At 37.2% G+C, this 16363-nt stretch overlaps 2 protein-coding genes across 2 annotated transcripts; one reads left to right on the forward strand and one right to left on the reverse strand.

Annotated features, from left to right (window-relative positions):
- Positions 1–5768: 5768 nt before the first annotated feature.
- On the forward strand, positions 5769–9188 carry LOC132168657 (tryptophan synthase beta chain 1). The gene is made up of 5 exons (XM_059579657.2): positions 5769–6106; positions 6283–6639; positions 6863–7296; positions 7578–7672; positions 8499–9188. The coding sequence occupies exons 1-5, from the start codon at positions 5801–5803 to the stop codon at positions 8678–8680; spliced, it is 1374 nt and encodes a 457-aa protein (XP_059435640.2). The 5' UTR covers positions 5769–5800; the 3' UTR covers positions 8681–9188.
- A 320-nt stretch (positions 9189–9508) lies between these two features.
- On the reverse strand, positions 9509–16363 carry PCFS4 (PCF11P-similar protein 4). Its single transcript, XM_059579656.2, has 7 exons — positions 15863–16363; positions 14484–14585; positions 14136–14390; positions 12791–13630; positions 10651–11616; positions 9983–10531; positions 9509–9767 (listed from the first exon to the last, which is right to left on the reverse strand). The coding sequence occupies exons 1-7, from the start codon at positions 16211–16213 to the stop codon at positions 9720–9722; spliced, it is 3111 nt and encodes a 1036-aa protein (XP_059435639.2). The 5' UTR covers positions 16214–16363; the 3' UTR covers positions 9509–9719.

The following is a 16363-nucleotide window of genomic DNA, read 5'->3' on the forward strand; positions in this document are numbered from 1 at the left end:
CATCCTAATAGAATGGACTCTTAAGAGAATAGAGAAGACTAACCCATTGCGTAATACATGCCACCAATAGATAGATCTTCAATGAACAAATCACAATGACATTGAGAAAATGTCAAAGCAGTTCCTCTAATTTGCATTTTTATAAAATCAGTCTCTCTCTTATTTGAATTTTATAGAATAGACTCATGTGTTTTGCGTTTGTATAAAAATAGCCATTTCTTTAACATTTATAATGGAAGTGAATGTCACATGTCCACTTAAACACCTCAACACGAGTAAAGTTAAAAGTTTATCTTGTGTCACTTCAAAAATACGGTAATTTTTAAAATTACTATTTGATCAAAATTTAATAATAATCAATTATAAACCCAGTATTAATTTTAAAATACACATTATTTTTGAAGTGACACAAAAAAAACATAAAAGTGACTTCTAGCATTACTCCATCAACACTAATAATATATTGACACATTGTAATTCAATCTAAAATTAAAAATCGGCACTGAATAAAAAATAAATTCAAAAGCAAGAAAATAAAGGTGGGCTGGCAGTTGGCCTCCCCATCACAGAGGAGTGGCCCCTCTCTTTAAAGGGAGGCTGCCCCTCATCTGGGGCAGCCATCCCTTGGCCACACCAGACGTGATGACAAAACTTAAGCCCAACTTGATCTTCGGCACGTAATGGAAACAATAATTAAGGCTCCATTTTCGATGTAAAATGTTTTTTTATTGGAAAATAGTTTTAACAAAATCATTTTTAAGGACAAACTCAATTACAACATTTAAAAAGGGAAACCATTTTTCGAAATTAAAGAATCTTCTTTTGGTCTAACTAAAAATATTTTTAATTTGACTATTATTTTTGATCATACCAAACATTAAAAAATACGAAAATTATTTTTTAAAATATTTTATACCGAAACAGCCTTAGAAGCTTGCTCCATACTTGGGTTGATCTTGAGTTGATATATACAATTGGCCTGCTCAAGATGTGGCGCTTTCTCAACCCTACTCCTCTGTTTTACTCTTAAATGGCCCAATACAGAGCAGGGCTATCTTTGAGATAACACATTAGCTCTGCATATCAATTTTTGTGCCTGGAAAATTTTGATAAAAGCGACTAAACAACAAGGAAGACGTACGAAACAGCTTGGAGCTTTTGCTAATTTAGCACTATGAGCATCACTTAACTTAGTTTAGGAATTCTTCAATTGTTTGAAAGCGAAACAGAGTAATTACAAACAACATGAGTTACTTGTAGTACTCATTGCTCACAAACTTCCAAAGAAGTAGACCTTAATACTGGTAAAAAAGTGTCTAGCTCAAGTAACATGTGATCAATGCCTGGTTCTCTCTGCATCAGGTTTTTTGCTGGAGAGCGTCTAGTCTTAGTAGATTGAGAGTGGGATCTGTTGTGTTTCTGCTGTTGACTGTTGTTTGAGGCGTAGAACTACCGTTGAGTTGCTGCTGAATTGTTTTGTGTTCTTTGTTAGTGCTCGGCATTTAATTGTTTCTGTTGTTTTTGTAAGTTAATTGCTCATTTTCTGAGTAGTTGGTTGATGTAGAGGGTTTATTCTGTTCTTTCTTCTGGGGCTGGCTGTTGATTGTAGTAAGATATTTGTTGTTGGCATCAGGGGTTCTAGCTTTTTTAGCAAGAAAGAAGAAAATTGAAATTTCTTTTTTAGATCCCAAACAACACTTAGAGAAGGATGAAAAATACGTGATTGATGCAATTTATTACCAATTTTAATAAAACTTCACAGTAACTACAAAGCAGTCCAGCACACAAAAGCCGACGGATCCTCATTACAACGTTAGCTAGGGTATCACCAGCAGCGATAATTCATTGGTGAAGGAAATCCTCAAAATAGTTGGACACGTACTAAGTTGTGGGTTTGACTCTCTATAAACATGCCTTATTAGTATTTGTCGCATTGAATCTTACTGATGTCCTTGTGGGTAGGGGCGGAACTATGTTTTCCTCCAAATTTTTAAAAAATTCTCTTCGAATTTTTTTTTAAATTAGAATATGCCCCTCCCACCCCCCGAAATTTTTTTATTCAGACCCCCCCCCCCCCACATAAAAAAAAAAAACTATGATTGCTAGTTTCGCTTGATGGTTTCAAACTATAGCTCAATTGGTCTTGAAATAGTGTTTGCGGTTCCTGCCGTTTAAGCATCACCTGAACAATTTCTAGATGGCAAGTGCTACCATGATCACGCCCCGATAGACTAGTCACAAGGTAATTAAACCACACAACCTTTGGCAGGGACGATGCCAATGTTTATGACAAAAGTGATTTTTTTTTATTAGAAGAAAGTAGATAGAACAATTTTGTAATTAATTTAAGTTTTAAGGGAAAATTACAGTTTATTCCCCCTAAAGTTGAAAGCGTTTTTCAATTCGAACACTAAAGTTTCAATTTTTGCAATCCACCCCCTCCCCAAAGTTCCAAATTTTTGTAATTTGACCAATTGTATCCAAAACTTCTCATATTGTCCCTAATTTTATTTTTTTATTTTTTATAAAAAAAAATTTAAAAAAAAATTCGGGGTGGCTAAGCCATCTCGCCATTTTTGTACCCACAAATTTGTTTTTTTTTTTTCATAAAAATTTTTTTAAAAAAAAAAAAATCAGGGGCATTATGAAAATTTTGGGATAATATTGATCAAATTGAAAAAAATTGAAACTTTGTGGGGGTGGATTGGAAAAATTGAAACTTTGATGTTCGAATTAAAAATACTATTAGCTTTAAAGAAGTAAATTGTAATTTTTCCAAGTTTTAAATTGTTGAGCTCTCAGTGAGCACTTGGGCATTTTAGCCAGCCCGATGCGGTGCTCTAACCCATTGCTAATCCATACCACCAATAGATCGTCAATTAACTAATAACAATAATAATAAGGAAAAAAATATTTGTATCTGATTTAAATTTTATAAAATAAATCATTTGGTTTGCTTCCGTATAAAAATTCAGGAAAAACATCACTTAATATTTGACCATTCATTCCTTTTTGCAATCACAATCTTGATTTTTAAGGGGAAAATTCATTTTACACCACCTGAAATTTTAGGTGTTTTTTCAATTTGAACCCCAAAATTTAAAAATTTGCAATATACTCCCCTGTTGTTTTAAAAATTTTCAATTTAAACCTTCTATTACTAATTTCCATTAACTTGGACGGAAATTTTTTTAAAAAAGCCTGAGGGTAATTACGTAATTTCATATATTTTCGTCCAATTTGACGAAAATTAGTAACAGAAGGTTTAAATTGAAAATTTTTGAAACATTAGAAGGGTATATTGCCAATTTTTAAATTTTGGGGTTCAAATTAAAAAACTCCTGAAATTTCAAGAGGTAAAGTGAATTTTTCCCGATTTTTAAAAAGTTGTACCATCAAATCGTTATATTTTTAACATGTGCAATGTAACACCTATTGCTAAAAGATAAAGCCAAACAGTCCCTATAAAAATTCAGGAAAAGCTTCACTTAATATTTGGCCATTCATTCCTTTTTGCAATCATAATCTTGATTTTTAAAAAATTGTATCATCAAATCGTTATGTTTTAAATGTATGCAATGTAACACCTATCGTTAAAAGATAAAGCCAAACCGTCCCTATAATATTTGTCTGCAGTGCCACGTCTGAATTAAAAAAATCTTATTTCGCAATGATTTGTAACATTTTGAGTTAGCTTTCCAATGCTATTAGTTTCACCTTAATCCGATATTTGAGCTGAAAGTTGTGGGCAAAATACTAAGACGTATGAAAAATCTAAAATTTAATCAAATCCGATTTTAACTCCAATTAGAGAAATTCTTATTTAATCATTTCTTTGATTTGATTAAATTTAATCCCATCATATAGGTCATCTATGATGAATTATGATTGATTAATTTAAGCTTAACCACATCTTCTAGGTTTTCTTAAAGTGTGTTTTAAGCCCAAAATTAATGATATTTCTTATATCTTTATTAAACACCTGAAAACACTAAAACAACACAAAATCAAACAAATAACCTTGCTAAGGAATTAACATATGCGAGTTAAAGGACTTGAATATACAACATTCGGCGCTTATCAATTCCTTTTTGCAATCGTAATCTTGAATTTTTAAAAGTTGTATCCTCGAATCATAATCTTGATTTTTAAAAAGTTGTACCACCAAATCATATTGTTTTAAACGTGTGCAATGTAACACCTACCGTTAAAAAGATAAAGCCTATAGTATAAGTCCAGTGTCACTGTCACCCCCCTTATCTTTGTGGGCCCAGATTCTCTCAGTTTCAAAGAAAATAGAAAAGTTTCACTTGTATTTTTGGACCGCCATTCCACCGTCGAAGGTACGTAGGAGAACAGAAATAATGGAAGATCCTTCTCATCCTTGTAGACGTGGTACTCCAGCTCACCTCGTGGTACCCTGGCCTAGCTCACAAAGATCCAAAAAAGTGGACTATAATGACATGTGAAGATGTATTTTCAGAACGCAAAATCATAGTGCACCACGTGTTTTATATGGGAAAGATACTGTAAGCTAGCGGCGGAGCCACATTGGTGGTCACGGCCCCTACGTAGGATTTAAAAAAAAAAAAATTTACACCCCTTTAAACTATTAAGAGAAAAATATATAAGCGACCCCTACGTGAAATTTTTTTAACTCTTCCATTACTCCTTGGCTTCTCAAATCTCGTGCTTCAGCCTTCTTTTTCCTTTATTTGTCTCATTTTTCCTCTTTTCCCACCTTCTCCGCCAACTTCCTCTTTCTCTTTTTTGTTTTTTTTTGTTTTATTTTTATTTTCTCCTTCCCCACCATTCACTTTGTTTTATATTATTTACTTTATTTCTTTGTCTCCCACTATCAACTCTCTTTCTTTTGTTTTTTTTTTTACTCCCTTTCTCAAGCTTCCGGCTTCTTCTCTCCCTTTTTCTTCTCCCACTGTGGTTTAGTCCCTCTCAATTTCTCAAATCAAATACTCTCTCAGGTTTCGACTTTATTAAATTAAGGCTTTTGGTATGTAAATTTGATATTAATTTATTAGAGTTTGATCCTAAATTGCGTCATCACATATGAAAATATGATGTTAATCAACGAGGTGCAAAATAACTCAATACATATCACACTTTTTGAGGTTAGTACTCTAAGTTAAATTCTTAATCTAAGTGGTCTTGTAATTTGAATATTTTTGTTATTAACTATTGAGAATATTGGTTGTTAGAATTTAAACATTTAACTGGAGAATTTGACACAATTATAAGCTCAATTCATCATTGTATTTAAGTACTAGTGATTAGAAAAAGAAGAAAAAATAGAAAAAAAGTATCAATTCATTACACTGCAAAAAAAAAAAATTAAAAAAAAAAACTTAAGAAAAATAATGCCCACTCAAATAATAAGTGGGTTATTGTAACAAGTCCATCTATATATGGACGGTTAGAGGTCATTAAGGTATACTAGAAAAGTCAAAAAGTTCTTGAAAACAACTACTCAGTCAAGTGTTTGATATTCGAGCACGTGACATAAAACTTTGTTTGATCACGTTCATACTAAGGTAAGAGAAGGTCACACACTTTATGCATGTCTTTGGAATAGTCAAAGAAAAAAAATGAGTGGCTTTCGTTTTACAACACACTCGTCGAACGTGTTCCTCGTTTTTCTAATGCTTCCTTTCATTCGTGGAGTTCGTACGTATACGTTTGAGAAAGAGAAATATTCTGTCCTCTATAAGAAACACATGTTCATCTCCAACAACTTCAAGCAAACGAAACTCTCTCCCTCGTACACACATACAACTTGAAACTAATGGCTTGTAACATGCGAACTCGTGATCTTCTTACTGGACACTTGATCGTTAAGAGAAGAACTGGCGATTCCTCGGTGGTTCGTGCAGTAGTTGTTGATCGCAACATACTGGTTAAGAACACCCCGGGGTCGAGCAATTTGATCATGAAGACATTGACAAAGCCGCAGGTTGAAACTGTCGACATGGATGTCAGTAAAGGAAGATTTGGGAGGTTTGGTGGGAAGTACGTGCCAGAGTCATTGATCACTTGTTTGGCCGAGCTTGAAGCTGAATTCAACTCGGCTCTACGTGATACTGCCTTTCAGGTTAATTTATATTAAATTATCACTTATCTTAAAAGTTTAAGCAGATAATACATAAAATATTTAAATAAATGACGGGGAGACTGAGTATACCATATTAAATATAGGGAAAGAAAATGCTAAATTGACTCTTCATGCAAAAATGAAGTTTTTATTTTTTGGTCATGGATGTATTGCAGGCAGAACTAGCAACAGCGCTAAGAGACTACGTTGGGAGGGAGACGCCTCTATACTTTGCGGAGCGGCTCACGAATTACTACAAGAATAGTAAAGGAGAAGGGCCAGAGATATACCTAAAAAGGGAGGATCTCAGCCATGGTGGAGCACACAAGATCAACAACGCCATCGCTCAGGCAATGATTGCCAAACGCATGGGCCGGAAATGTGTCGTGGCGGCCACCGGTGCCGGGCAGCATGGTGTCGCAACCGCTGCTGCATGTGCCAAACTTGGTTTGGAGTGCACCATCTTCATGGGCACCAAAGATATGCAGAAACAGTCTTCTAATCTGCGCTTGATGAAGCTTCTGGGTGCTACGGTATATATATATTGCTTCTTTTAGCTCCAAAACTCTCCTTTATTTATGAACTTCACTTAAATCTTTTCATTAACAAAAAGGAGTTAATTAGGATTTGAACTCATGACATTTAAGTGGACCATATTAAAGGTGAATCACACACGTTCAATTGACTGTCACTATCAAAACACATCTTAATTAATTAAAAAAATCAATTATTTATATGTGGATACTGTTGTCGTAGGTTGAATCCGTTGACGGAAATTTTAAGGATGCAAGCTCCGAGGCGCTCCGGGATTGGATGGGAACCATGGAAAGTAGCTACTACCTGACAGGAACAGTGGTCGGGCCCCATCCACATCCAAGCATGGTCCGGGAATTCCAATCAGTGATCGGAAAAGAGACAAGGAGGCAGGCAATGGAGAGGTGGGGTCACAAGCCCGAGGTGTTGCTTGCCTGTGTAGGGAGTGGCTCCAATGCATTGGGTTTGTTCCATGAATTTGTTAAAGATAAGGATGTGAGGTTGATTGGAGTTGAAGGTGCTGGGTTTGGCCTGGAGAGTGGCAGCCATTCTGCCACTCTGGCTAGAGGTGATGTAGGAGTTTATCATGGAGCCATGAGCTATTTGTTGCAAGACGAGGAAGGCCAAATTGTTGGACCACACTCTATTGGTGTAGGGTAAGTACATATTACAAATATTTTATACTTTTTATCAAGTACCCCCCCGAACACCCCCCTCCCCCCCCCCCCCCCCCCCCAAAAAAAAAAAAAAGGCTTAGGGTCATCTTATTGCACTACAATAAGAGCCAGTGTGAGAGGTTGTATGGTTCCATCGATTCGAGTACATCTGGTCCGGGCAATTTGAGCTAGTAGGACTTGAATAACCTCTCAAATGAAGCTACTCTATTAAACGGGATCTGAATTCATTTATATTTATTTAACTGTTAAAATTAATGCAGGCTTGAGTATCCTGGTGTTAGCCCAGAGCTGAGTTATCTTAAAGACACGGGACGTGCAGAGTTCTACACTGCCACAGATCAGGAAGCTCTAGATGGTAAGCAACAACGCAATTATTTGGATACGGATCTCTAACAATTTGAACAGTAATTGTGAGACATAATTCTGAGACAATCTATATAGGATCCATCTGTTCGGATAAGTAATTGGACAACCCAAAATTCATTTGGGCAAATAGGCCTCATACAGGTTCTCACAATTAAATGCTCAAATTGCAAGTCCTTTGGACGGAACAGGACCCTCTCCAATCCATTATGAACTAGAGAATATTTGGTTCATGACTAAGATTTATTCTCAGAAATCCTATAGCTATTTATGGGACACATATCCCCATAATAAAAATAATAATAAAATATTATTTTAAATAAAAAAAAAATTAATAAAAAAAATTGAAAAAATAGAAGGGGGTGGCCGGCCACCCCCTATGGTGGCCAGCCACCCCCTTCTTTTTGGCTACCCCCTATGGTGGCCAACCACACCCTTCTTTTTTTTAATTTTTTTATTAATTTGTTTTTTAATTTTTTTTATTTAAAATAATATTTTATTAAAGCCACCCCTACCCAAAATGGCCCTTCTTTTTTTTTTATTAATTTGTTTTTTAATTTTTTTTATTTAAAATAATATTTTATTATTATTTTTATTAATGGGATATGTGTCACATTTGTAGCCATAGAATTTTTAAAAAGAAATCCTAACCACGAATTGGATATTCTCCAGTCCATAATGGACTGGAGAGGATCCTATTCCCCTTTGGACAGCAAATTGCTTGGATCCCGGTCCCAATTATTCTATAAGAGATTTTATTTTTATTATTATTTTTTTTAAGTATTTTTGAAAATTGATTTGGTTCCTATTGCTTTCAGCATACCAACTGTTATGCAGATTGGAAGGCATAATTCCAGCATTGGAGGCCTCTCATGCATTGGCGTTTCTTAATAAACTCTGCCCTACTTTGCCAGATGGCACAAAGGTTGTAGTAAATTGCAGTGGCCGTGGAGATAAGGATGTCGAGATGCTCTTCAATCACAAATTTCACTCAATGTAGCTAGCCTGTTCCCAATACTTGCAAATGTATGCAACAAAAAAATTAAAAAAATATGAATAATTAGGAACATATGTTTTAGAGCTTAGAAAATCTGAATAATTAGGTATGTTTTAGTGCTAGAAATGCTTGGAAGTAGTTCATACAGCACCGTAGTAAGAAGTCTCGATTGATATCATCACTTTCAGATAATGTAAGTGCTTTAATTCAATCTCTCTAGTGCCCTGATCCCAGATATGTTTGAGAGAGAGAGAGAGAGAGAGAGAGAGAGAGAGCCAAACAGGGAAGAGATGCAAAAGGTGCTTGAAAACAAATTCATTCAACTTAATAAAAGAGCAAGTACATTTGTTTATATGGGAAGAGAAAAAGCTCTTCAAATGTAACAGTTCCATGTGACAATAACAGCCTTAAGCGCTACACAACCCCACTAAAATAGAAAAGAATTATTAATTGCATTATAAAGAACCTAAAACCAAATCCAGGAACGAAAAAAAAAAAAAAAGATGAAGGCTCGAAGCCTATAGGTGGTCTCAACCATGATTGTAGTTTCACTTCCATTGCTGATTGGTTTGATGAGAAACAAGCATTGGAGCCCTCCGCTTACAGATAACTTCCACCTGCAGAATTTTTTAAGAAAACAGAGGGAAAAACAAAAGAGATAGTTCCAATAATTTGGCACCCCCCTTCCCCTTTTTCCTTCTGTTTTTGTTTTGACAGTTCAAAGGTGAATTTACTATCTCCTTGGGCATAAAAGGGATGATCGCTAGGAATACCTGCTAACGACAATAAGGAACATTTCGAATGTCCCTCTTGATGTTTTGACAGCAAATAGAAAAAGAATGCCAGAAAGGTAATAATGTGAGAGAATTTGTAACCTCTGCTGCAAGACAATGTTGCTTGGTACAAGTCCAACTATACATGTACAATATTCTGGCATCAAGCCAAGGTACCGCAATCTCCAACTCTACTGTAAAAGTAAGTTAAGAGCATACCGTTAACATGAAGAAAATCACTGTAAGTTACACACAACATAGAAGTTGATCTAACTAAGCCGCGTACGTTTCCTTTCACTACCCTCAGCAGTAATTCCCTGCATATGACAATTAAATAATGATCAAGTATAAAAATTAAAAGTCGACTTCAGGCAAAAGTACAAAAATATCAAAGTAACATATTGCTCACTGTTGTATATGCAAATGCATAATAAAGACCTCAAAAATACTGATGGAAATGACAGTCTAACAAAGACATACCATTCTAAAGAATGATGCAAGTAAAAATTAAATGTTGAATGAGAAATTATACCCTTTCGTCTTGTCTAAAATCTTCAGGGGAAACCACGCTAGTTTCTGACCGGCACTTAGCATGCACTATAGGACCTAACTGAGACCTATCCATGCCAGCTGTTGAGCCACTGGGTGCATTTAAGTAGACTGCCCCCTTATACATCCACTCCTCAGTCTCATCACTGTAAAAATCGTCAAAAGGCTCTCCACATAATGCACATGCATTCTGATCCTCATCAGCAGGAACAGCCATTTCTTCATCATCCTTCTTTTCTACAACGGTCTCTGTAGGCAAAAACCCAGGAACTGCTTCAGTTCCTAATGCCTCTGCACCACTGAGCCACATACTCGTACTGACAAACCATTTACGCGAAGGCTTCTGCTTACGGTTCTTAGACATACGATTCTTGGTTACATGCCAATCCATATGACTACTGTGCTCCTCTTTGGATTTGAACCGGAGGCCACAGGTTGTGCACTGTCTTGGGAGATCAGCATATAGGGCACTAATTGCAGACTCATGACGCACCTTAAGAAGGTCCGCATTAAACTCAACTCCCACAGAATCCTACATATCAAATAACTTTGTTGAGAGACAATCTAAAAATTGCATTTGAAGGGGAAAAAAAATATATATCAACTATTGAACATTGAAAGCATACAGAGAAACATCAATGCAGTAGGTACCTGTACAGGGGTTGGTTTGGTCAATGAGATCAAACCCTGAGCCATGAGAGAACCAATCAACCCAGTAAATGCACTGCCTGTCTGTTGATTAGAAACAACTGGAACTACGTTTTGTGTGATAGGTATCATTTGTGATGAAGTGGGAGGGGGACCTGGAGGTAGTGGTGGCAAGGCTCCCCCCTGTAAACGTACAGAGCTGTTAGCGATATTTTGAATAGGTAGCATCCGCTGTACACCAGGTACACGATTTGGCAGAACTGTACTAATAGTGGCACCATGCCCTTGTGGAATGTATCCATGACTCAAAGGTGGTGCCACTAAATTTGGTTGCACCACAGTTGCTAAAGATTGATGTGCCTCCTGAGGTGGAAATTGTGGTTGTGAATGTGTGACTTGCACCTGATTTCGATGATTCAGAGGAATTAGTCCTGCACGCTGATTAGGCAATTGTGGCAGCTTTGTATAACTCAGCTGCTTATTGCCAAAATTATCCAACTGCTGCTCAGGCACATATAAAGAACCATTTGAATCAAGATTATTGACATTATTGCTAGCATTTATTGACTCGAATTGGCTCCTCATCTGTTTCTGCTGTGGAAAACTAGGCTGCAGAGGCTGTTGGCGACAGTTCTGCACATTTAGAGCAGGCCTTACCCCAACCGATGCTGGTACAACAGCTGGTCGGGCCTCAACACTAACAGAATCAATATCAGAAGAACCAATTCTAATAGTTGAGGGTCTGTAAAGTTGTGGGTCAGCATCAGGAAGCTTATCAATAAGAGGAGACATTTTGCTACCATCTGATGAAGATATACCACTTGCTAATAAGGGCATACGGAAACTCCTTCCTCTTCCTTTGTTGAGATGGGGAGGCATATTCCAGGCCTCCTGAGGATAGCGAGAATCCAGAATCCGATTTCCCTCAGCTCTGAATCCAGATATGTTCCCCGATGATACACGGCCAAACTACAGTAAAAATATAAGAATTTCAAAAGTTAAGGTTGGAAGTTCATTTTTTTCTTAGTATTACCAATTCCTACAACAAATCAATAGTTTCCAAGTCAAAATAAAAATTGAATGTACTTATCAAAAAGAAAAAATTTGAATGCGAAAGCAAAAACATCAAATGATGTTGCACAGCAGTTAAAAGAGGATGTAATATGGTTTTCTTCCACGAATTTATCACTGGCTAAAGGTTGGGAAAAATCAGTGGTCTCAGGTTTGTGAAGAAAGAAGAGAGTACAGTTTTGAGTTCTGAATTTGGATAAAGAAAAAAGGCAAATTTTCAAATTCGTGAAACACCAATAATTAAATGTTGTCTGCAGAGAAATAGAGGCTGTTAACTCTTTTGACACTTGATGTTTGATGGAGAAACATGTATTAACTCTTTTGACACTTGATGTTTGATGGAGAAACATGTATGGCTTATCAAAAGTAGAATTTTTCAGTATAGGAGGAATAGTTAACAGTTTCCAGCCGTGATTCGAAGTAGAAATGCCCAAAAACATGGAAATTATAGAAGGAAAGAAAGAAACAGATTTGACAGGGACCACAATTTTATGACCTATTGGACCAGGAAACCTTAACTAGTAAAATCCTCTCAAGCGGACACACATAATAACTGATAACCAGAAACATATACAAAATATCCCAAAATTACCAAGCTGAATTTTCAATTTTGTCTTTTTTGACAAAGTACCATCAACTCCTAAAGTTTTAACAGAAACCAGAATAAGACAAACAAACAGCACAAAAATGTAAAGGCCTTAGGCATGCAAATCACCCTTTTAACATTCGTAACTTCAAAGAGTGCTCCCACCAATCCGCAGCATAAAAAAAAATGTTCATATTGGGATTCAAAATACTAAAAGGAAAACATAGGTGATTCCTTCTCAAATAGGAGACCCAAAATAAATGGATATATCCATCACTAATGGCTGAAAAGGACTAAATTAAGATAAAAGGCTCCTTATACCCTATAAAGGAAAACTCTAGCTGTGACAGTGAATTAAGAAAAAACACACCAATCTACACAACTAAGGAATACTTCGCAAGCAAGAATATCATTTGAATTCCAAATCATCTAACAAAGCTGCATAAAAAACAAGAATGGCAAATGAAACAAGTTGAGGAAGCATACACTTGGTAAGGGGGCTGCGTCTTCAGCAATTATAGAAGAATCATCCACTGCAGGGAGCTGAGCCTGACTAGACCAACTGATCCTGTTATCAGGCTCCAAAGAGGAAGCATTCTGTACTCCAAAGGCAGGCCTTGCCCTAAAGCTTCCAAGAGGTGGAACATATGATGACAAGAAATCAGTATTCCTATCACGGTCTACTAAAGTGGGACTCATATCTTCCCAATCAAACTCTTCCTCTTCAGTATTCTGCCATGATGCTGGAGCAACCTTTTTTTCCATACCATTTATGTCCAGGCGTTGACCCTGCAGAGGCTTATCATGAAAAGATCTCTTCCCTGTGTCATTTCCATATGCATCAATTAATGCCCTTGGTCTTTGGTGCTCATGTCCATTACTAAGGCTGTATGCTGTAGTAGTTTCAAAGCAGTTTTTACTATTATCTGAAAAGTGTTTTTTCTTCCAGCCACCCATTTTCTCATCTCTACCAGTTGTTTTACCAAGTCCATACTCAAAAACAGGATGAGATGGAGAGCCCCTATCAACAAACCTTCTAGGAGAATGGTCTGCTGCAAATTCTTCAACCCCCAACGGTAAAGACCTATCAGGCCCAGTTCTTGAAGGGGAAGAGGATCTTACAAGTCTGGCATTTGAAAGTGGATGTACCTTATTAGCCCCAAAGGCAAAAGGTGCATGACCTGCATTTCCTGTTGAGCTCAATCTTTGGGCTCCACCTTGGGAGGAAACAACCTCTGCATGACCAGAATCAAACTCATCATATCCAACGGCAGATTTTTGACCATACATTTTTAAATCTGACGTTCCTTTAACTTCCTGAATATTCTGCAAGAGTGAAAAAAAAAAAAAAAAAAACCATATTTTAACAAAAGGTGTCCACTTCATATACGCACAAATCAATAATAGAAAGCAACACATATATCAACTTTGAAAACCTCCAGGTATCATGTTAACTATTGCGAACCCTCCAGAAATTAACTATTGCATACTACAGTTTCAGAAGAAAATATTTCCAGATAATTCTCAATTGTTGGTAACAACCCCTCCAGAAAATCTGGATATCTGAATTGCAGAACTTTATAAAAATAGAAGATATCAATGTTAGTATGTTCCAATAAGGCTACTTCTGGTGACATATATAAGTTGACACTAGTCCAGCAACAAGGCCTTTAGAATATGCAGCATTGCATTTAATCACAGATATCTCATTGCAAGCCTTTAAAAAGAGGCAAGTAAACAGAATTTCACCTACAACACTAATAAAGGAAGCAGTCTAACCCTTGTTTCTTCAGGGGAAAAAAAAACAGAGAGAATTCAACAAAAAGCTTACACTATCCACAGTTGAATGTTCCAAGTGACGCAGATACTTTGGATTAACATGTATGCCATGGGTTGGTCGAGGAGATTCAGAAGCCCTTAAGGGAGTCAAACCAGATGATTGACGGTTTACTGAAGGAGAAAATTGCAGTTGTGCCTCAATCTTACGAAGAACAGAAGGTGGAAACACTGCTGACCAGGTGCCAAAGAGGTGGCGCATGGCATTATACTGATTAGGTTGAACTTGCATGTATGCCTCACAGAAAACCTTGGAAAAGATGAAACCAAAAGTTCATCAGATTCAAATGATTTGCAAACTAATGTCTTATGAAGCATATGCAAAGTATAAAGCAAAACTCACCTCGGGTAGACTGGATGCGAAGAAACTAACATATTCGCGACCAATATTCTTGACGATACTGTCTAGAAGATATAAAGAAGGAAGCTTTTGCTCAACTGGGACCTGCAGAAGACAAGTATTAGCCATTAAGGATAATATAAGGATATCATACGACAACAACAATTCCCCCTACTTTCCCAAAAGTAGGTCCACCCAAAAAATTTACCAATAAAGATAGAAATTGGACACACACACTGGAGGGGTATATATGATAGGCACTTCAGACACACAAACTATATGATTCGTGCACATTCAAACACTACGAAGAAAATACAAACCTCCAAGTTAAGGATTGACTTGGAACAATATAGGGTTTGCTTCAAAATTAAACAATAATATTACAGGGTTCAACTCCCCTCTCCTTCCACACACACACAACAACAACAACAACAAAAGTAATATCAAATCAAGGCAAGGTGATTTTTAATTATTGTTGCACAGAAATTAAGCATGAGATGCCATGTAAGTTCTACCCCTTGACACTACAAATCCAAAAATTTATATTCCTAGGGAACTGGCCACCAATTACATGGGAGCTCAACTGCAGTCAAACGCACAGCCAACCGTATACAGATTAATTAGTATCAATAATCACACAGATATCAATTTCTAAGGCTTATTTTGATAGGACAGAAGCAATGAAACGAGCTATAAATCCTGATACTCAACAAGTACTACAAGCAGCATTCTGGCTTCTTTTGTGGGTGGAATCACAGATTTGTTCCAGTTCAACTACAGTCAAATATTCCATTAGATACCGAAACTACAACCTCTCCACTTCTCTCATCCGCAATCTTCCATGGAAATTCTTCGACTGGTGACCAAGTGCTCGTACTAACCAGCGCCACTCCTTAAAATTCTAACACAATATTAGTGCCATGAACTCGAAAGTAATACTTCCAATTCTAGAACTACATGCCGGGAATTCCCACTAGTTTACCTTTTTTAATATTAAGACTATCGAAAGAAAATTAAATTGAATCCATCAACAAATCAGATGACACACGAAAAGGGGAAGGGGAAAATTTGAAGTCCTAAACATTTTAATCTCACTTCAATGGATGTTTTAGTCTCTTAGACCCCGAACAAATCATCGAAATTCAAAGTTTCTCCATGAGCTCTTTTCCCAACCTTTCTCGGCAACCAAACAGTACAAAAGACAAAAATAGGGGAAACCATAAAAGTAGCAAAATTTTAATCTCCACACATCCAAGAACTCGAGAATTACACAAAAATAGGTCGAGTACAAGAGAAATACAGAAATCATAAATCCCATATCCCTACAATTCAGCGAAGCCCTTTCCCACCCTCCCTAAGATTCCACAGGCACCGAAACCCACCTCGATAATCCGAGAGCAAATCGCGTCGGCGATGCCCTTGCCGTGCTCCCTCTGCTCGCCAGCGATTATGGTGAGATCTGTGATGATTGGCTTTGAGTTGAATGTTAGCTCCGACAACAGCAGCTCGTAAATCTGCACGATTTCTTCAGCACTCGGCGGCGAAACGGCGTCTTCTCCGGCTGAAACCCTAATCTTGCCGCGCTGCTTCAGCAGAGCGTTGAACCGGTCGAGAATCGTAAGCGGCGGCTTCTGGGCCCCGAGCTCGGCGGGCATGGCCCTCGTTGTGGCGGTGGTGAGGTTTCTTGGGTTTTCTCTGTTAACCGAGAGCTTTTCCGAGACCATGGAGCCCATCAGAGAATGCAGGGACAGTGAATTAGGGTTAGGGTTTTATCCCACCAAGCGCGGGTGATAATTGAATTAGGGTTAGTTCCCACCATAGACGAACTTGAGCAGACAAATTAGAGCGAGCGAGAGAGAGAGAGAGAGAGAGAGAGGGGGGGG

This window comes from Corylus avellana, chromosome 1 (assembly GCF_965113065.1).
Source record: "Corylus avellana chromosome 1, dhCorAvel1.hap1.2, whole genome shotgun sequence".
Classification (NCBI taxonomy): domain Eukaryota; kingdom Viridiplantae; phylum Streptophyta; class Magnoliopsida; order Fagales; family Betulaceae; genus Corylus; species Corylus avellana.